The following is a 21,876-nucleotide window of genomic DNA, read 5'->3' on the forward strand; positions in this document are numbered from 1 at the left end:
CTCCCTGTCCCCAGGGCATGCACTTCCCTTGAGCCAGCCGGGCACCCTCCCAGCCATGGCCCTGTGCCCGGTCAGCCTCTGATCCCTTTCGGCACCAGGCCATGTTGGCTTCTGCGGCTGAGCACACAGACTTCAAGTTGGCCAGAAGGGGAAGATGACCAGCTGGGCCCAGCCAGGGTCGGTCAGTGACCGAGGATGGTGGAGAGCAGGGCAGTGGTTCGGGCCCCAGAGCACCCCCACTAACATGCACTACCCTGCCGCTCCCTGCCCCTCACCCCCAGCCTTGGCTCTCTGTCTCCCCCTGGCGACCAGAGCAGTCACATCGTTGGCCAGGGCTTTCCTGGGGCCCCTCCTCTCTCTGCACTGGGAGCTTCCAGGCCTCCCAGACCCTGACCTTCAGGACCCTGCCTGGGTAGGTGCCTCACAGAGCAGGGGTACCACCAGCATTTCCGCCCTAGAGTCGTGGCCTAGAGGCCAGGTAGGACCCAGGCTAAGAAGCCCCCAGGAAGATCCGGGTGCTTCGTCAGGAGAAGCTGCCGGACCCCTCCCCACCCCCTTGGGCCTGCGGCAGTGCCAGCTCCAGGGAAGGCGCCACAAAAGGGAACCGCGGCTGCTGGAACCTCCGTTGCCATGGGGACGGGACCACAGGACCCACATCTGGTAGCGATTGAGAAGGAAAAATGATGAGTCGTGGAAAAGGCAAATATTTTTTGTAACACAGCGCACAAAGGAGCAGGAGGCATGTGCTGCTGGAGAAGGCCTGGGCCACTGGGTCTCAGGCTGGGACAGAGTACGCCCCCCAGAGGCAGGATACACGCACACACATGCACACACATGCACAGAAACACACACACACCAAAACATACCCACACCCACAACCAGACCCAGAGAAAGACAGAAACTCACTGCCGGTACACAGCCCTCCAGATGGAAATGGACAGGCCCTCCAACACAAGCACACCAAAATGCTGAGACAGAAGCCCTGCCACACTGCATGCACGCCTCAGGAGGAGCAGTGAGACACTTGGAAAGATGCACATGCTATGACAAACACACATGAACAGCTGCCACCCAAGCACAGGGAAACACACTCGTCCTGTGAGATACAACCATAGCAAAAAAGACAGCAACATATACAATCTCACCAGGCACGGGGACACTGAGACTGACACAACTCTGCAACACAAAACACACACCCCAACCTACAGAAGCCTCAAGAGACACAGTCCCCACCACACACTCACACTCCGCTGGGCCCACAGCAGCACCAAGAGGCACTCACTCAGCAGCCACATTCACTCTTCCGGTGTGCCCATCGAGACACTCATGCCACAGGATGCACAAAAATATGGGACATACATGTGTCCCCCTGATCCACGGGAACATGGAGACACTACCTTAGAAAAAAACACACATCATTTGACACAGAAACAGAGAGGTGGACAAACCAAGGCACACACATCCCATAGCAAACACACTTGGGGCAGAGCCTCAACAGCCATGCGCGGCCCATGGCCTGGGTGAAGGCCGAGGGACCCTCCCCTACAACACGTACATGCCACATGCTCGTGCACACCTCGCACTATGAGCATAGATGCCAGGCCTGCCCGCACCCTGGGGACACTTGGGCCACCAAGGCAGGCAAACGGGGGGAAACACGTACAATCCATGGGCATGTGCCACTGAGACAGGATGGCGATACTGATTTATCTGAGTCCTGAAAAGCAGTGATGTTGAGGTTGCACCCTCTGTGCCCAGAGCAGCCCACACGGACAGGCTTCGTTGCCAGCACACATGCCAGAGTGCCAAACCCCCTTCGTTCTTCCTTGCGACTCTCACCCAGAACTAAACCATTCTGATTGTGGCGTTTCCACCTTGGCCCCCAGCTCATCCCAGGTAGTTCCCTCCTGCCTCCATCTGGCCCTGGAGTCCCTAGGACCTGGGCTCCAGTCTCTTGCCCGTCAGGAGCATGGTAAGAATTTGAGTTTGATACTTTTTGAGGATTTGATTTCTGGAGCCAGATTTTTTTGTTTGTATGGGGTCTTGTGTCTGCTAGTCTTTTTGTTTGTCTGTGTTGAGCTTAAATCAATTAAGAGTACCTGCTGGGAGTTCTCTTGTGTCTCAGCAGGTTAGGACCCTGACATAGTGTCCGTGAGAATGCGGGTTCGATCCCTGGCCTAGCTTAGTGGGTTAAGGATCCAGTGTTGCTGTGAGCTGTGGTGTAGATCACAGATGTAGCTTGGAACTTCCATATGCCGCTGATGTGCCCCTAAAAAGGCCAAAAAAAAAAAAAAAAAGAAGAAGAAGAAGAAGAAGGAAAAAGTTGTTGGTCAGAGGGAGGTGTCAAGGGTTTCACTGGGTGTGTAAGGACTGTGGGCTGCATACTGGACTTGGAGGCAGCCCTTGGTCCAAGAGCCATGGAAACATGTCTGTGGTTGTGTAGTGACATCCAGGAGCTGCTGTGGGATTGTGTCACCCCAGAGGAAGCTGCTGTATACATCCCAATGAAAGACATTTCAGTGCTTTCCCCCCTTCAAATTATGTTTGTAATGTTCCCTGATTTGGAGTTCCCATCATGGCGCAGTGGTTAACGAATCTGACTAAGAACTATGAGATTGCAGGTTCAATCCCTGGCCTTGCTCAGTGGGTTGAGGATCCCGCGTTGCTGTGAGCTGTGGTGCAGGTTGCAGATGCGGCTTGGATCCCATGTTGCGGTGGCTCTGGCATAGGTTGGTGGCTACAGCTCCGATTAGACCCCTAGCCTGGGAATCTCCATATGCCGAGGGAGTGGCCCTAGAAAAGGCAAAAAGACAAAAAAAAAAAAATGTTCCCTGATTCTTTAAAGTATTAACAAAAAGGCTGATATACCTCAGAGCTCAGCTGATGAGACTTGTAATCACAGATCTTGTAGGCGGTTAGGATGGCAGCATGATGCTGAATCAGGTGTTCAGCTCTTTGACATTCCAAGACCAAAGCCAAAGCTAAATAGCATAATATGATTTAACAGAAAAACAAGGCATGATCTTCAGTCCTTCAGTTTTCATTACACCAGAACAGACTAAAATTCATATATGTATTTTGTCTTTTTAGGTCTGCCCTTGCAGCATATGGAAGTTCCCAGGCTAGAGGTCAAATCGGAGCTGCAGCTGCCGGCCTACACCACATCCACAGCAATGCAGGTTCCTTAACCCACTGAGCAAGGCCAGGGATCAAACCTGAGACCTCCTAGATACAAGTCAGATTCATTTCCACTGAGCCACGATGGGAGCTCCTAAAAATCATATTGTCTTGGCCATTTTTTTTTCAGAGTGTTTTCCTTTCCACCTCGATTTTATTTTTTGTTTTTAGGGCTGCACCCAAGGCATATGGAAGTTCCCAGACTAGGGGGTTGAATCGGAGCTATAGCTGCCGGCCTATGCCACAGCCACAGCCACCGGTTCACAGAAGCAGAAGGTACAGAGATTTCCACATATGCTCTGCCCCGCCTCTCCCACTATCAACACCCCCCACCCACAGCGACATTTGTTATAACTGATGAACCTCCGCTGACACCTCACCACCACCTTGAGCCCTCGGTTCACATTGAGGGTCACTCCTGTTGTTGCACACGCTATGCGTTTGGACAACTGTAGAATGAGGTGTGTCCATCACCACAGGGTCAGTGACCCAGAGCAGTCCTGTGGCTCTAAAATCCTTCTGGGCTCCACCTACTCACCTACCCCCAACCACTCATCCTTTCACTGTCTCCAGTTTCCCTTTTCCAGAGGCCACATAGTTGGAATTACACATTGTGTGGCCTTTTCAGACCGGCTTCTTTCAATTAGCAACATGCATTGAGGTTATCTCCAGGCTTTTCATGGCTCGATGTCTCGTTTCTTTGCAGCGCCCAGTACTACGCTGCATGGACTCCGTTTATTCATAGGTTGCTTCCAGTCACTTTGTGCTCAAGGTCTGACATGCATTTTGAGAAGCGAGATGTTGGTGGGAGGGACAGAGCAGGGAGCGTTCCGAGCAGCTCTGCTATCCTCCGTTTGCGGCCCAGCCGGTGAATTGGGAGCCCCGGCCAGACCGCCCTCCAGGCCGGGAAGTTCTCCTACGAGGTGGGGCGCGGAGGTGGCGCCATCTAGCGGGCGGCGGGCAGCGGCGGCGGCAGCACCTGACCGCGCGGAGAGGAGCCAGCAGGGGCTGCGCTGCCCGGATGCAGGTGCCAGGCCAGGTTGTCCCCAAAGTAGGCGCGGCCAGGGGAGGGGGCCAGAGGGCTAAGCCGTAGCAGTGACGGACGTGGGTGTTATATCACCCGAGATACCCTGTGGGCCTCATCCGCGGACACTGGTCTGGACCTCAGGTGAGACACATTCGTGCTCCCTACTCCCACAGGGGAGTGTGCTGCCCCTGGGCAGTAAGTACTGACTTGTACACTTAAAAACAGGTAAAACTAAAATGTTATGTTATTTGTATTTTATCACAATTTAAATAAATATATTAAGGAGTTCCTGCTGTAGACAAGGGGATAGGCCTTGTCTCTGCAGTGCCTGGATGTGGGTTGATCCCCGCTCTGCACAGTGGGTTAAAGGATCCATTGATGCTGCAGCTGTGAGGTAGGTCACAACCTGCTTGGATTTGATCCCTGGCTTGGGAACTCCATATGTCAGGGGGTGGCCAAAAAAGAAAAATAATATTATTGTATATATAATTATAGCATATTATATATAGTATATATATTGCATACACAGTGTATTTTATAGTGTGTGTGTGTGTATATATATATATACACACACACACACACTCAAAAAAAGAAACAAAAGTGAACATGAGTGGAGTCTGAGGGAGCTGCTGGATTAAGATCTGTATAGAGTACATTAGCCAAATTGTAACAACAGAATTCCAGCCAGGGGAGGATGGAGGGCCTGCAGGGGCCACTTCAGTGGTGTTAACCATAAGGCGCCATTTGTCCTTCCTGGGTTGAAAAACAGGCCAAAGACGGGAATTCCCCTCGGTGGTTAACAAATCTGACTAGCATCCATGAGGATGTAGGTTCGATCCCTGGCCTTGCTCAGTGGGTTGAAGATCTGGTGTTGCCACAAGCTGTGGTGTTGTTCGAACCCTGCGTTGCTGTGGCTGTGGTATAGACCGGCAGTTGTAGCTCCAAATCAACTCCTAGCCTGGGAACCTCCATATGCCATGGGTGCAGCCCTAAAAAAAAAAAAAAAAAAAATTTAAGGAATTCCCATCATGGCACAGCAGAAACAAATCCGACTAGGAACCATGAGGTTGCTGGTTCGATCCCTGGACTTGCTCAGTGGGTTAAGGACCTGGCGTTGCTGTGAACTGTGGTGTAGTTTGCAGATGTGGCTCTGATCTGGTGTTGCTGTGGTTGTGACCTAGGCCAGCAGCGAGATCTGAGCCGCGTCCGCAACCTACACCACAGCTCACGGCAAACGCCGGATCATTAACCCACTGAGCAAGGGCAGGGACCGAACCCGCAACCTCATGGTTCCTAGTCGGATTCGTTAACCACTGCGCCACGACGGGAACTCCCATACAACCCCTTCTGCAGCATGCCCTGGGGTTTGCTAAATTCAGCACCCAGCCCTGATTCTTCAAAGTCTTAATAAACTAGGCCTATAAAGTTAGTTCATTAATGTAATAAAAATCAGTCTTGGCCAAACTGGCATCTCACCTGGCAGTGAAATACCAGCTCTGTCTCCCTTCAAGCCAGAAGGAAAACCTGAAACCTGCAGGTAGGTAGTCAGTCAAATAGCCGCCACCTGCTATCACTGGTCAAGCTCGGCGAAGACTTGCACATCCTCCAGGCGCCCGGAGCCTAAACAATGAGATATTTGCTGAGCTCCCTTCCCTTCAGCTGTGTCTACTTGGGGCGGAGCTGATTAAGACAGAGGGAACCACTGATCCTCCAACTGGGCCTGCGCGAACGTGGCCCCTGACCTGCTCCAATCGCCTTGCCCACGCTTCCCACGCTCCTGTCTTCATCCCATAAATCCCCCAGCCCCTCACCTTCCGAGAGGCGGCTCGGAGGTTTGCTGTCTTCACTTTGTTGTTAACCTGGGTGTTTTCATTTGCTTCGTGTCAGGCAAGATGAACCTGGTTAGGTAAGTAACGTAGCAGGCTGGCTGGGAGGTAAGTCCAAGCCCACCCTTTGCCTGTGGCTCACCTGAGGCCCTGTGTGGGCACTGAGAGCCTGTGGGGTCTGGCAGCGGCCCCGTCTGCTTGTTACAGGACCTTCCCTGGATTTCCTCAGGTGCTGAGACCTTCCTCATCTAGTTTGGTTTTGCAGCAAAGAGATAGCTTGAGGGGTTTGGAAGACATCTTTTGGGTAAGTAACCTCATTACAGAATCACACCTTTGCCCAGAAGCCCCAGTGGCTGGAGGTCTGCTTGGCCGGATGCTGGTAGACAACACAAAATGTTTGTGACTGCTAAGATGCCCATGTCTGGGTCAGAGGCCAGGGCTCTGCATTTTGGTCTTGTCACTGTCCTTCTGTGTCTGATGGTCTTCAATGGTTTTTTTGTTTGTTTGTTTTGTTTTTGTTTTTTGTCTTTTTGCCATTTCTTAGGCCGCTCCCATGGCATATGGAGATTCCAAGGCTAGGGGTGGAATTGGAGCTGTAGCCACTGGCCTGCGCCAGAGCCACAGCAACACAGGATCCGAGCCGCGCCTGCAACCTACACCACAGCTCACAGCAACGCAGGATCCTCAACCCACTGAGCAAAGCCAGGGATTGAACCCACAACCTCATGGTTCTTTGTTGGATTCGTTAACCACTGTGCCACGATGGGAACTCCTGGTCTTTGTTGTTAAGATCTGGCTGCTAGAAATTAAGGACCCAGAGGGAGGTGTTTTTTGTTTGTTTGTTTTTTGTTTGTTTTTTTTTTCCCATTTTGGGCCACACCTGTGGCATATGGAAATTCCCAGGCTAGAGGTTGAATCTGAGCTGCAGCTGTTGGTATACACCACGACTCAAGCAAGGCCGGATCCCTAACCCACTGAGCAAGGCCAGGGATCAAACCTGCATCCTCATGGATGCTAGTCAGTTTCATTACCACTGAGCTCCTTCAAAATGGGAAGTGTTAATTCAACACTCCCTTGCAGCTTTGTAGGCTGCATTTTCCAAAATTAAGTGATTTTTCAGTTATGGATCCATGAGAAAAAAATTGTTTTGGTTTTTTCTTTACAGAGCCACACCTGCAGCATATCAAAATTCCTTTGCAACACTGAATCCAGGTCACATTTGCAAACTATGCTGCAGCTCATGGCAACACCAGATCCTTAACCCACTGAGTGAGGCCAGGGATCGAATCTGCATCCTCACAGAGACAACGTCAGGTCCTCAACCACCTGAACCTCAAGGGGAACTCCATTTTTGGTGTTTTTGTTTGTTTGTTTTTGTTTTTTTGCTGTTTGTGATGTTACTATCTAGGGCTCTTGGTTTTTATCAATCAATGGAAATTGATAAGCCAGAAAGGAAAACTTCAGACAAGGCTTTATTGGCTACCTGTTGACTCATTTGAATCTTCCTCGACCCTGTAGGTTGTAGGTTGTATGCTGCTCTTTCTTTTCTTTCTTTTTTTTTTTCTGCTTTTTAGGGCCACACCTGGGGCATATGGAGGTTCCCAGACTAGGGGTAGAATCAGAGCTATAGCTGCCAGCCATGGCCACCGCCACGCCAGATCTGAGCCGAGTCTGTGACCTACACCACAGCTCACAGCAACACCGGATCCTCAACCCACTGAACCAGGCCAGAGATCGAACTTATGTCCTCATGGATGCTAGTCAGATTCGTTAACAGCTGAGCCATGACGGGAACTCCATATGCTGCTCTTTCGTTCCCAGCCTGTGAGCAACAGCCTCCTGCTGCCCCCCGCCCTCCAAAGTCAAGAAACAAGAAGGGTCTTGGTCTCCCTTTCTCATAGCTGAAACTATGCCACAGCTACGGCAACGCCAGATCCTTTAACCTACTCCATGAGGCCAGGTATCAAACATGGACCTCCACAGTGAGCTGAGCCACTGCTGTGGTGTTCTTAACCCACTGCGCCACAGCGGGAACTCCACATTCTTCAACTTTGGGTTTTATTGGAAGAAAAATATGCCAACTTTAGAGAGATGACTGAATAGAACAGAATCTCCTTTCGTTGATCTCTGCAACCCATGATGTGACCTGGGCAGATATTCAAAATTCATTCAATACCCTCCTTGCCTCAGAAGAACATCGAATGGGGCTTGGCTGGTGCCAGGGAAAGAGGCAGGTTGGCTTCAGGCAGAAGCCCTGGTGACCCAGCTGCAGCAAGCCAAGCTGTGCCAGCAGTGGAGCCTAGTTGGGATGTGGGTGCTGGGGATGGGCCAAAATCCCACCATTCTTGGGATTGTGTTCTTGCAGAGTTGTGAGAGGGGCCAAGACAAAGAAGCCTCAATAATGCCAGGGGAGCTTCTTTGTGGTGCAGTAGGTTAAGGGTCCAGTGTTGTCGCTGCAGTGGCTCAGGTTGCTGCTGTGGCACAGGTTCAATTCCTGGCCCAGGAACTCTGCATGCCACAGGCTTGGCTGAAAACAAGAGTAAAATTAAAGGAGGATACATGAAACTTTAGACTGAAGTCTTGGGAGGATAACCATCTAAAAGGGCAGTTTCATCCTTGCTGGCTTGGCTTATGCAGTGTCCCTCATGACCCCTTCTGCGGGGAAGCTGAAAGGATGCAAATTCTCTGAGCAGGCAAGGGAATCCTTAGATCTTAAGCTGCTTCTCAGGAGGAAGCGGTGAGCCAGAAAGGAACGTGGATGGGATTGCTGCAGAGGTGACTGCAGTTGAAGCACCTTGCCAGATTCCCAGGGTGACTGTTCTTTTCCTTTGTCTCTAACTTCCCAGGCTTGAAAAGACAATTTGGTGATTAGGATTTCTCAAACTTTGGCAAAAGTAGGCAATCTCTGGAGTTGTTGGATGTGTCATCCCAAACCTGTATTTGATCATGCTTACCCCTGGATTGTGCCTGTCACTAATTTTTCTTTTTTCTTTTTAGGGCTGCATCTGCAGCATATGGAGGGCCTCAGGCTAGGGGTCGAATCTGAGCTGTAGCTGCTAGCCTACAGCACAGCCATGGCAGTGCCGGTTCCTTAACCCACTGAACGTGGCCAGGGATTGAACCTGTGTCCTCATGGATGCTAGTCAGATTCGTTTCTGCTGAGCGATGACAGGAACTCTTAATTTTTCAACCCATCTCTAATTTCCCTGAGTTCAGATGTAATATGTCAGATTAGGCTAACTACCTGTTTTTCCTTGACTTAGATGAAATTTGGTGTCCTCCGATAAAAATACATAACCCTGGTGCCGGAGTTCCCGTCGTGGCGCAATGGTTAACGAATCCGACTAGGAACCATGAGGTTGTGGGTTCGGTCCCTGCCCTTGCTCAGTGGGTTAACGATCCGGCGTTGCCGTGAGCTGTGGTGTAGGTTGCAGACGTGGCTCGGATCCCTCGTTGCTGTGGCTCTGGTGTAGGCCGGTGGCTACAGCTCTGATTCAACCCCTAGCCTGGGAACCTCCATATGCTGCAGGAGCAGCCCAAGAAATAGCAAAAAGACAAAAAAACAAAAAAAAAAAACAAAACCCTGGTGTCTACCCCTGTTAGTGTCCTACTTGGCCAAAATACTGCAGATGGTACTTATTTTCCCAGCTTAGTCCCTTCCATGTTTAATACCTCAATGTTTCAGCCAAATGGATAATCCAGACACTCCAGCATGTAAAAAGGTAAGATGCGGATCCCTGCCTGATATGTCCTAAATAAAACCCCTATAAAAGCCTAAATTTTTAACAATACATCTGGCATTCTGTGTGCCTCCTCAGGGTACACCTTTTTTTGTTTGTTTGTTGTTTTTTGTTTTTTTTTGGCTGAGCTCATGGAATGCGGAAGTTTTGGGGCCAGAAATTAAACCTGTGCCACAGCCATAAACAGAGCTACAATGCCAGATCCTTAATCTGCTGAGCCATGAGGTAACTCCTGTCTGCAGTTGTGATGACTAGTTTTGGGCCTTTGAATGCCTTGACATCTGGGCTGGGGGTGGTATGTTTATTGGGATCAAAATGGTTATGTGAAGCCAGACAAGAGCATATTCTCAATTTGAGTACTAATAGTTCTATCGCTCAAGACCTTGTCAGGTCTACACCTCTCATCAGCAGGAAGTGGCCATTGTCTGCCTCAAGACTGAGGAATGATCAAAAGATTGGGGGCAGGGTCGATAAGCTGTGGGTAATTGATCAGGTCCACCACTTTGCTGCCACTGATCATTGTAGGACCTGAGTGTCTTCCTGAACATTGAGGTGTTTGCCATGTCATCTTCCAGAGCTTGGAGTCAGCTGTATCTAGTCTGAGTTGAGCTGGATGGGACCCCTGGCCCTCCAAGTGGGCCTGCGAGAGCATCTGCTCTGACTTTTCAAACATGCAGAAGCCTGTAGCCTAGTTATGCCTGAGCAGAAGGACGGTCAGCCTTTTTGTAAGCTCCCTGTGTCTCAGACTACCCTGCTGCTAGACGACTCATCCCGTAAGTCCCTGGGCCCCTTGCCTTTGGGGAGGCAGGTCTGAGGCTAGTTCTTCTCACTTGGCCACAAATCTGGGTGCTATGGCATTTTGGTTTGCTGTTCATTGGGCAAAACAAACCAGGTTCAGTAACAGACTCAGATGCTGTACTGGTGAGGATTACAGCTGTGGGAAGGACAACTGAATTTCAGCTGTTATTTATTTATTTATTTATTTTGGTCTTTTTGCTATTTCTTGGGCCGCTCCCGAGGCATATGGAGGTTCCCAGGCTAGGGGTCTAATTGGAGCTGTAGCCGCCGGCCTAAGCCAGAGCCACAGCAACGCGGGATCCGAGCCGCGTCTGCGACCTACACCACAGCTCACAGCAACGCCCTGAGCAAGGGTAGGGACCCACTGAGCAAGGGTAGGGACCGAACCCGCAACCTCATGGTTCCTAGTCGGATTCGTTTAACCACTGCGCCACAACGGGAACTCCCCCTCAGCTGTTATTCTTACATAACAAGAACTCAGAAAGTTGAATGTCAGTGGCTGAAACAGATGCTCAGATTTCACCCAAAGCTTGGGATCCTTTTATTTTCCCTTTCACTATGCGTGGGGTTTGTGCTTGATTGTCTCAGGGCTGCAAAATCGCTGCTGCACTTCCAGGTGTTGCATCCAAGTTCCAGGAAGGAAAGGGGAGGAGGAAGGAGCGTCCTCTCTTATCAGGAAAGCAAAGACTTGGCTAAAATCTGTAGCAGATGTTGTTGGTGAGAACTGGGCCATCTGGCCACCACAGCTGCAGCAGTCTTAGAGGCCAAAGTGTTGAGGTGGACGCATATTAGTTCCCTACCCCAAACAGTCTTACAGGTGACCACTGTGCTGGCCAATGTGGGTTTTTAGAAAGAAAAGTCTATCTATACGAAAAGGATAAGCAAGCTTTTTATTTCCAAGTAATGACTTCACCTAGAAAACAAGATAAACCAACAGAGTGTTGGAGACCTTCTAGAACAACTCAGCAAAGCTGCTTGGTATAAAATAAATATACAAAAGGCTATCCATAGTCAATAGCTGTCCCAAGTATCTTATCACAGAGCTGATTTATAAACTGCGCAAAATTAGAATGAACTTAAATATATGAACACAAATGAAAAAACCTTTTTTGTTTTTGTTTTTGTCAGGGCCGCGGCATATGGAGTTTCCCAGGCTAGGGGTCTAATCGGAGCTATAGCCACTGGCCTAGGCCACAGCAATGCCAGATCCGAGCCACATCTGCGACCTAGACCACAGCGCATGGCAACGCTAGATCCTTAACCCACTGAGAGAGGCCAGGGATCCAACCTGCAAACTCATCGTTCCTAGTCAGATTCGTTTCCTCTGTACCATGATGGGAACTCCAAAACTAAACTTTTTTGATGGTTAGAGGCAGATTTGAATGAATAGTCACCCACATTCTTTGATGTGAAGACTTAACAGAACTGTTAATTGTTCAAACACTGGCCAACTTTTTAATTTTTATTTTATTTTTTGGCTGCAGCATGCAGTGGCTTGATGTGGTATCTCAGTTCCCAGAGCAGGGATGAACCCAGGCTGCAGTGGTGAAAATGAGACCCTGACCATTAGACCACAGGGAACCCCACCAGCCAATTCTAATCAAAATCTAAATGAGATATGCAGGGGCATCAAGAGGCTGAGTTCCAAGAAAATGATTCCTGGGTCACCTGGAAGAATAATTAAAAAATTTTTAGGAGTTCCCGTCGTGGCGCAGTGGTTAACGAATCCGACAAGGAACCATGAGGTTGCAGGTTCGATCCCTGGCCTTGCTCAGTGGTTGGGGATCTGGCATTGCCGTGAGCTGTGGTGTAGGTTGCAGACTCAGCTTGGATCCCACGTTGCTGTGGCTCTGGTGTAGGCCAGTGGCTACAGCTCCGATTAGACCCCTAGCCTGGGAACCTCCACATGCCACAGGAGCAGCCCTAGAAAAGGCAAAAAGACCAAAAAAATAAAAAATAAAAAAAAAAATTTTGGAGGGGTCTTTTGTCTTTTTAGGGCCACACCCGCGGCACATGGAGGTTCCCAGGCTAGGGGTCTAATCGGAGCTGTAGCTGCTGGCCTACACCACAACTCACAGCAACGCCAGATCCTTAACCCACTGAGCAAGGCCAGGGATCGAACCTGCAACCTTATGGTTCCTAGACTGATTCATTTCCACTGTGCCACGACAGGAACTCCTAAAATAATTGTTTTAATGTCCCAGTCTTACCACCTATTAAAATGAATTATGAAGCAGCAATAATGTAACAGTGAGGAATGCAGTTGAAGAATAATGCAGGGATCCTGGATTTTTACATCTCAAATGGCTAAGATTTAAGAGTTAAATGTATAATATAACCAAAATGGGGCTTTCTAAGAGCCAAGGAATAATATAGAGGAAAAAACTGAATAGATCTGATCACAAAGAATTCAAAATCTTCTGTACATTAAAAATGCAGTAACGTTGGCACATTATAAATCAACTATGCTTTAATAACAAAAAAAACCTACAAAAAACGCAGTAACAAAGATAGGAAGCATACCTGCCAAAGCAATATGTTGTACATGTTTGATATGTCTGTGTGTATTGTATACACATATATGTGTGTATATATCGATGTGTGTATATTTTACATATGTATTATGTGTATGTATTGATATGTGTGTATATACTGGTATGAATATGTGTACTACATGTGTGTATATTATATGTTTATATTACTGCACATATATATGTAAAACAAAAGGATGGTAGAATGGTAGGTAAAAAATAGGTCTAGGTAATTCATATGAAGAGAAAAACGGCCAAAAGCATGAACAAGGAACATTCTTTTTTTTGGCTGCACCAAGTAGAAGTTCCTGGGCCAGGTACTGAACCTGCATCACAGCAGCAACTCAAGCTAGATCCTTAACCCATTGGGCGAGGCCAGGGATAGAACCCGCATCCTCCTGGGGGTTTGTTAACCTAGTGGGGTTCGTTAACCATTGAGCTGCGAAAGGAACTCCTAAAGTAACATCTTAACCTATCAAAATGGCAGAGAGAAAAAGTGACTGATGATGCCAAACACTGGCAATGGTGCAGAGAATTGGACTCTCCAGGGCCATGTGCATCATGTGGGTCCAAGTGGTAACAGCTTTCAGTTTTCACACCTGTTTATGTCCCAGAAGTACTGATGGTACAGGTAATGGTGATGGTCAACAAGGAACAGGTAAGTCGTGGTACAACTATAAGAGCACTAATGTGTCATCAATAATGTTTTGAAAAATATTTTTGTAATGTGGAAAAAAGCTCATCATAAAACGTTAAATGGAAAAGGATAAAAATAAAGTGCAGAGTAGGGATCCAGTTTTGTTTTAAAAGAAAAAGCATGCAAAGAAAAAAACAAATGCATTTTCGGGTGAACTGATGAACTGATTCTTGGGTGAACCTGTGAACTGATTCTGAGGGTCATTTTTATTCTTACACATCTGATTTTTTCCCCAAATTTCTTCAATATACACATATTAGGTGTATAATAGAAAAATTTACATGTACATAAAAGAATATTAAAGACTCCAATGAGAAGACAGCCAAAGGGTATTTCAAATAGATTTCTTTTTTTTGGCCAAACCGGAGGCATGCGGAAGTTCCCAGGCCAAGGATCGAATCTCTGCCACAGCAGTTAATAACACTAGATCCTTAACCTGCTGAGCCACCAGGGAACTCCTCAAATCGTTTTCAGGAAGAAAGACTGATAAAAACATGTTCCATATTCAACCTCAACAGTTAGGAAAAGGTGCCAAGTAGTAAGGTGCTAATCTCAGCTGAGGGTGTTCACAGCTCCACCAGGCAAATAGCAGGCATGGTGTCTGGGGACCCCAAGATATTTTCATTTGGATTTCTTTTAAAATAAAAATGACTGTGATAATGAATCAAACCTAGACTATATCTGTATTTTGCCAATGCAGCTGTCAAACAGAACTTTCTCTACTTGTCACAGAGGAAGGCCCATGACTGGTCCCAGGAATGCCAGAGGAGTGATGGGGGCAGATGCTCACTGCCATGGCGCCCAGAGGAAAGCCCATCTGGACCTGGCGTTGAGCAGTGCTGGCCTCCAGGAGCTGGACGTGCCTGAACACTACCGCTGACTCTTCATACTGAGACGGTATTATTTCATCACACAACCCAAAACATGCCAGGATGATGCCTTAAGCTGTTGGTTTCCTTTATCTCAAAATTCTTCCAGAAATCTACTCTAAGACAGTGCTAAAGAAACATAATGCAAAAAGATACTAGAGGAAGGATGATTTATGATAGAGGAAACTTGGAAATGATTTCGGCATCCAATAAAAGAACAGCTAATAAAACACCATACCCCCCACCAAAGGCAGTGTGGCTGCTTGGGAAAAAATCCTGCTATGCAGCTAAGTGGGGAAAAAAAGATTAAAATGACAGAATGTCTATACCGTATTTAACATAGAAATGCAATATGAAAAAGCAGAAGGTGATGGATCAAAGTGCAAAATGCAGTTTTATTAAGAATTGGTATTTCCCCCCACATTCTATATTTTATGAAATGTTATTTTGCCTCCATACTTTGAAAAGTATACTAAAAACCATTTCATAAACTATAGCACTCTGCAAATGTCAAGTATCATCTCTGAGAAAGCTGCTTGTTCCTGCTTAGAACCAAGTAGAAGTGACATGAAGCCCAGGTGGATACCCTCTTTCTAGCTCTGTGGGGAGCACTGTCTCCTTGAGGGGCCCCTCCCAGCTGGGCTGGCAGGCTGGGCTCCGACGTGCACAGAGCAGCCCTGCAGGTGACCTCCCCAGTCTCTGGCATGCTTCCAGACACCTGTCCCCTGACACTGCACCTGGGGCATATGCCTGTGGGCTCCTGGCTTCCCACCATGGACGAGGCAGCCAGGTATGAAGTTGACAGGTCAGGATCTGGCTACATGGACGCTGGGTTGGGTTCTGTAATGGCTGCACTGTCACTAAACATGACTCTACAGCAGGGCTATTGGAGTGAGGCAAGTCCAGGAAACTTGCTTTTTCCCAAACCCCCACCATCTGAGCTTATTCTCCCCTCCTAGAATATAATGTTCATATGGAAGTAATACTGTGCTGCACAATGCTTTTTTGTTTGTTTTTAAAAAATCATTCTAAACCTAACAGTTTACAGAGTGAATTCCAGATGGAAATCATTACCAGGAGTCTTCTTTTGTTTGTCGTTTTAGGGCCGCACCCACGGTACATGAAGTTCCCAGTCTAGGGGTCGCATCAGAATTGCAGCTGCTGGCCATGCCACAGCATTGCAGGATCCGAGCCATGTCTGTGACCTACACCACAGCTCACGGCAATGCTGGCTCCTTAACCCACTAAGCAAGGCCAGGGATCAAACCTGCATCCTCATGGATTAGTTGGGCTTTTAACCCGCTGAGCCACAACAGAAAGACCCGGGAGTCTTTTCAAGGACATAACCGACACATTCATCTGCAGCAAAGATCTAATCCCTGTTCAGTGAGTTCCAAACACGTCCAGGAAACCGGATGATGGGACATCCTCAAAGGCTTCAACTCTCCTTTCCAGAAGGTCATGGCCTCTAACAGGTGTTTCTGGGGTTTGGCACTGTGCCTTCTGGGGAAGGAGCAGGAGTGCCACCATGAGGACAATCTCTCCACATTAATTTCCAGGGTTGCCACCCAGCGGAAAACTCCTGCCAGCTGAGGGTGGGACCACGCACAGGAGTTTGGCTACGTCCAGGGCACCGATGGGGCCCATGCTGCTCATGTCTGGGCCCCCTGTACCCAGCAGGCTGCTGGGCATATAGTAGGTGTTCAGCAAGTGCTTGTCGAACTGGATGGCAAAGGGCTTCTCCCCACAGTGGAGCCGCCGGTGCTCTGCCAGGGGGCCACTCCAGCGAAACGCCTCGCCACACTCGTCACATTTAAAGGGCTTCTCCGCAGAGTGGATCTTCTGGTGTTTGATGAGACAATGATTCTGGCTAAAGGCCTTGCCGCATTGGTCACACTTGTAGGGTCTCTCACCCGTATGGACACGCTGATGCACGATGAGGGACGAGTGGCAGCTGAAGGCCTTCCAGCACCGGCTGCAGTCGAAGGGCTTCTCGCCAGTGTGCACACGCTGGTGCACAATCAGGTAGGAGTGGGAGCTGAAGGCCTTGCCGCACTCATTGCAGCGGAAGGGCTTCTCTCCACTGTGCACACGCTGGTGCACGACCAGGTATGAGTGGCAGCTGAAGGCCTTGCCGCACTGGCTGCATTTGAAGGGCTTCTCGCCCGTGTGGGTGCGCTGATGCAGTGTCAGGCGGGAGCGGTTGTTGAAGGCCTTCTGGCAGTCACTGCATTTGAAGGGCTTGTCCCCATTGTGGATCTTCTCGTGCACCGTCAGAGACGAGTGGCAGGTGAAGGCCTTGCCGCAGGCGCTGCAGGTGTAGGGCTTCTCGCCTGTGTGGATCCTGTGGTGCCGTGTTAGGTGCGTCCTCTGGTTGAAGGCCTTACCGCACTCGCCACACTTATAGGGCTTCTCGCCCGTGTGGACACGCAGGTGCATGTTGAGCAGTGAGCTGCAGCTGAAAGCCTTCTCGCAGGCGCCGCACTTGTAGGGCCGCTCACCCGTGTGCACGCGCTGGTGCACATTCAGGGATGAGTGGCAGCTAAAGGCCTTGCCACAGGCGCCGCAGAAGAAGGGCTTCTCACCGGTATGGACCCGCTGATGCTCCAGGAGGTTGGTGCTCCAGGGGAAGGCCTTGCCGCACTCGCCACACTTATAGGCCTTTTCCCGCGCATGCCAGCGCCGGTGCAGCGCCAGGGCCGCGCTCTGGTGGAAGGCCTTCCCGCACTCACCGCATGTAAACAGGCCAGACCCACACGAACGCCTCCCCACATGGTGCCGGCTCCCAGCCCCACTGGACCTCAAGCTGTCCACCAGATGGTCTGGAGAGCTGCCTCCTGCAGGAATGCCTGGCTGGGTGAGAAGGGTGCATCTCAGGTGAGAATCCTTCTCAGACACTGCATGTCCCCGCCAGTGCTTGTCCATGGACACGTTCCAGGTGCTGGCAGCCTTGTCTTGTGACAGAGCAGTTACTGGGCCCCCCCAGGTGCCCCTGCCATCCAGACCATGGTTGTGGAGCCCTGATCTCGCCAGCCTCTTCTCAATTGGCTCCCATGATGGCTCTTCTTTGTGAACGCCTGGCTGCTGAGACCAGGGTTCCTCTGTCTCAGGCCTGGGCCCCTGCTCTGTAGGGAACAGAGGTGCAATTCATGAGTTCAGGCAGAGGTGCTGCGCTGAGATTCGGGTCTGAGATCAGACCTGCAGCATAAGCAGCAAAGGACAGAGTACGGAGGCCAGAGGGGAGAGAGCTCGGCTGAGTGGAAGGGAAGCATGCCCTGGGTGAGGCTGGGGGGCCAGCAGGGCAGGCAAGGAAGAAACAGGAGTTAGGAGGATCGGAGAAGCCAAGGGGGTTCCAAGAGGAGCAGCTCATGGGTCTGGAGCCTATAGCTGGCAGCCCAGCGCTACCCCCCCACCCTGTAGACTACTGTACATGCAGATGTGACCTCCAGAAGGCAGCATTTTATCCACCACTGTATTCCCAGTAGTTTCAGGCACACAGTTGGTGTTCAAGGAAGAAAGGAGGGGAGGCAGAAGGGGCACTGAACAGGCACAGATGGAGCTGGGCAAGGGACTGTGGGAGGAAAGCTGGCTACACGGGGTGGTAGGAAGGAGGTGTCCTGCTCACCTGAACGAGCCCCTGCAGGGACGTCTCTGGGCACCTGCCATGGTTCCTCACCTCGTTCCAGGTGGGAGATCACATCCGGCTTGCAGACTGGAGGCCCTACTCACAGGGAGGAAGTGGTACGACTCTGAGTGCTGCTCACTCCAGACCCGGCCAACAGGATAGATGGCCTGAGCAGCACCAGCGGCTCAGAGAGGTGTGTGCACTCTGATGGCCCCACAGGTACCCACATCCCCTTCCAGGGCAGGCTGGGATCTCAGGGCTGGGCCCACTCCCTACTACACCCCCATCTTTCCAGGTAAGGGTGCCAGTGATGCCACAAGGGCCCAGACCACAGGTGCAGGTTCTGCCGGCCCAGCACCACAGCTAGCACTGAAAAGACTTGGGAATATCTACGGCCTAGCGGCTGCCCACACTGCAACCTCTGTACTGGGGGTGCCGTCTTACCTAGGGAGAGAAGGTTCTGGTAGTTCTCCAGCATCACATCACGGTACAGGGCCCTCTGAGGGGAGTCCAGCTGACCCCACTCCTCCTGGGTGAAGTCTACAGCCACATCTTTGAAAGTCACTGATTCCTGGAATGACACACAGGTTTTCTCTCAGCAGGACAGGAGTGATTCTGCTTGTGTTCATGGCCGCATGTTGACTGAGGACACCGACTGGAGACCCTCTTTTGAGCGTGGAAGGCTGTGCTGTAGACACGACTCCATCCTTGAGCCCTGACATGCACGCCATGACTCGGCCAGGAATCACCATACGCCCAGCCTGGGAAGGACCAGCTAACTGGGCAGCCTACACATGAGGCCTCAGCAGGGCATGGGCTGTGGTCATAAGATCTGGGTAAGAAACTTACAGAAGGATCAAGAATGTCCAACTTACAGAATCTGAAATATAATACAAGGAGTACTGAAGTCTCACCACTGCAGAGGGCCCCAACCCTGGACATGAAACCAGCCTTCTCTAAGGATCCTGTACTCATCTGAGTCCTGTGCTTGGACATCCACAGCCACTTCATGTCCCTTTTGCCTGCCCCCACCCAATTCTTCCCGCTGGACCTGGGAGACCCTTGGCCTTCCTGAGCCATGACTTGGCCCACTCAACCTTCACCCACCCCACCTTCCCCGAACTCTGGTCACTGGTTTCAGAGTAACTCCCCAACTCAGTCACTCTAGTTCCAAGTGTCTTGAATGCCCCAAATAACTCCCGTGTGACTACTGCTCTGGAACTCTGGGCTCTTCTGCCGGCTGTGGTGCATCACCCTCACCACCTGCCCCAGAAGCCTCAGAGCTGCTGCCACTGTGGTCTCCTTGCTTTGGACACCCCTCCCCACCAGCTAATAAGCTCTGGTCAGGGCGCCAACCTCAGGTGGCAAGGGGGTGAGCTGTGCTGCTGAGCTGTTCTCTGGACACCAGCGTCACAGGAGCCTGTCTCAGGTAGCAGACAGGGTGTTAACAGACATGAGAAACAAGAAACCCAGGGAGGGAGGCTCTGGTTCCCTTTGCTGTGCAAAAATTTTTAAGTTTAATTAAGTCCCATTTGTTTATTTTTTGTTTTTACTGCCATTGTTCTAGGAGGTGGATCTGAGAAGATATTGCTGAGGTTCATGTCAGAAAGTGTTTGCCCTATGTCTTCCTCTTAAAGAGTTTTATAGTATCTGGTCCTATATTTAGGTCTTTAATACATTTTTTTTTTTTGTCTTTTTGTCTTTTTTGTTGTTGTTGTTGTTGCTATTTCTTGGGCCGCTCCCGCGGCATATGGAGGTTCCCAGGCTAGGGGTCCAATCGGAGCTGTAGCCACCGGCCTACGCCAGAGCCACAGCAACGAGGGATCCGAGCCGCGTCTGCAACCTACACCACAGCTCACGGCAACGCCGGATCATTAACCCACTGAGCAAGGGCAGGGATCGAACCCGCAACCTCATGGTTCCTAGTCGGATTCATTAACCACTGCGCCACGACGGGAACTCCAGGTCTTTAATACATTTTGAGTTTATTTTTGTGTATGGTGTTGGAAAGTATTCTGATTTCATTCTTTTACATGCAGCTGTCTAGTTTTCCCAGCACCATTTATTGAAGGGACTATCTTTTCTCCACTGTAATTCTTGCCTCCTTTGTCACAGATTAGTTGACCATAAGTCTATGGGTTTAATTCTGGGCTTTCTACCCTGTTCCACTGATCTCTATTTCTGTTTTTGTGCCAGTACCATAGTGTTTTGATAATTGCAGCTTTGTAATATAGTCTGAAGTCAGAGAACCTGATTTCTCCAACTCCATTTTTTTCCCCTCAGGATTTCTTTGGCTATTCTGGGTCTTTTGCGCTTCCAAAAAAGACTTTAAAATATTTTGTTCTAGTTATGTGAAAAATGCCATTGGTAATCTGATATGGATTGCACTGAATCTGTAGATTGCTTTGGGTAGCAGAGCCATTTTGACAATATTGATTCTTCCGATCCAAGAGCATGGCATATCTTTTCATCTTTTTTTGTCATCTTTGATTTCTTTCATCAGCGTCTTATAGTTTTCAGAGTTACAGGTCTTTGGCCTCTTTAGGTAGGTTTATTACTAGGTATTTTATTTGACGTGATCATAAATGGGATTGTTCCCCTAATTTCTCTTTCTGATCTTTCATTGTTAGTATATAGAAATGCAGTTGATTTCTGTGTATTAATTTTGTACCCTGGCAACTTTACCAAATTCACTGATGAACTCTAACAGTTTTCTAGTAGCATTACTAGGATTTTCTAGGTATAGTATCATGTCATCTGCAAACAGTGATAGTTTAACTTCTTCCTTTCCAATTTAGATTCCTTTTATTTCTTTTTCTTTTCTGACTGCAGTGGCTAGGACTTCCAAAACTGTTGAATAGAAGTGGAGAGAGCAGACATCCTTGTCTCTCTCAGTCCTGATCTTAGTGGGAATTCTTTGAGCTTTTCACCACTGACAATGTTGCTAGCTATGGATTTGTCATATATGGTCTTTATTACATTCAGGTAGTTTTTCTCTATGCCCACTTTCTGGAGGGTTTTTATCAGAAATGGATGTTGGATTTTGTCAAAAGTCTTTTCTGCATCTATTGAGGGGATCATATGGTTTTTATTCTTCAGTTTGTTAGCGTGGTGTATCACATTGATTTTTGTGGATACTGAAAAATTCTTGCATCCCTGGGATAAATCCAACTTGATCATGGTGTATGATCCTTTTAATGTATTGCTGACTTTGGTTTGTTAGTATTTTGTTGAAGATTTTTGTGTCTTACATTCATCAGTGTAATTTTCTTTTTTTATGGTATCTTTGATTTTGGTGTCAGGGTGATGATACCAAATGAGTTTGAGTATTCCTTCCTCTGCAGTATTTTGGAATAATTTCAGAAGGATACATGTTAACTCTCCTCAAATTTTTGATAGGATTCACCTGTGAAGCCATCTGGTCCTGGACTTTTATTTGTTGGAAGGATGTATGTATGTACGTATTTTGCTTTTTAGGGCCACACCTGTGGTATATGGAAGTTTCCAGGCTAGGGGTTGAGTTGGAGCTGCAGCTGCCAACCTACACCACAGCCACAGTAATGCCAGGTCTGAGCCACGTCTGTGA

The 21,876-nt window shown here is 49.1% G+C and overlaps 1 protein-coding gene and 1 long non-coding RNA gene across 2 annotated transcripts in view; one reads left to right on the top strand and one right to left on the bottom strand.

The window, feature by feature from the left end:
* LOC110256810 lies at positions 5,626 to 14,615 on the top strand. The gene is made up of 3 exons (XR_002338826.1): positions 5,626 to 6,110; positions 6,216 to 6,334; positions 14,529 to 14,615. It is a non-coding gene; the product is annotated as an uncharacterized LOC110256810 (long non-coding RNA).
* Positions 15,034 to 21,876, bottom strand: part of ZNF74 (zinc finger protein 74) — a 29,446-nt gene continuing 22,603 nt past the window's right edge. The window contains exons 3-5 of the mRNA XM_021073672.1: positions 18,735 to 18,861; positions 18,291 to 18,386; positions 15,034 to 17,790 (exon numbers count right to left, since the gene is read on the bottom strand). Coding sequence (XP_020929331.1) covers positions 16,214 to 17,790; positions 18,291 to 18,386; positions 18,735 to 18,861 — 1,800 coding nt within the window. The 3' untranslated portion in view covers positions 15,034 to 16,213. The remainder of the gene's footprint in view (positions 17,791 to 18,290; positions 18,387 to 18,734; positions 18,862 to 21,876) is intronic.

The sequence above is a fragment of the Sus scrofa genome, chromosome 14 (genome assembly GCF_000003025.6).
Source record: "Sus scrofa isolate TJ Tabasco breed Duroc chromosome 14, Sscrofa11.1, whole genome shotgun sequence".
In the NCBI taxonomy this organism is placed as follows: domain Eukaryota; kingdom Metazoa; phylum Chordata; class Mammalia; order Artiodactyla; family Suidae; genus Sus; species Sus scrofa.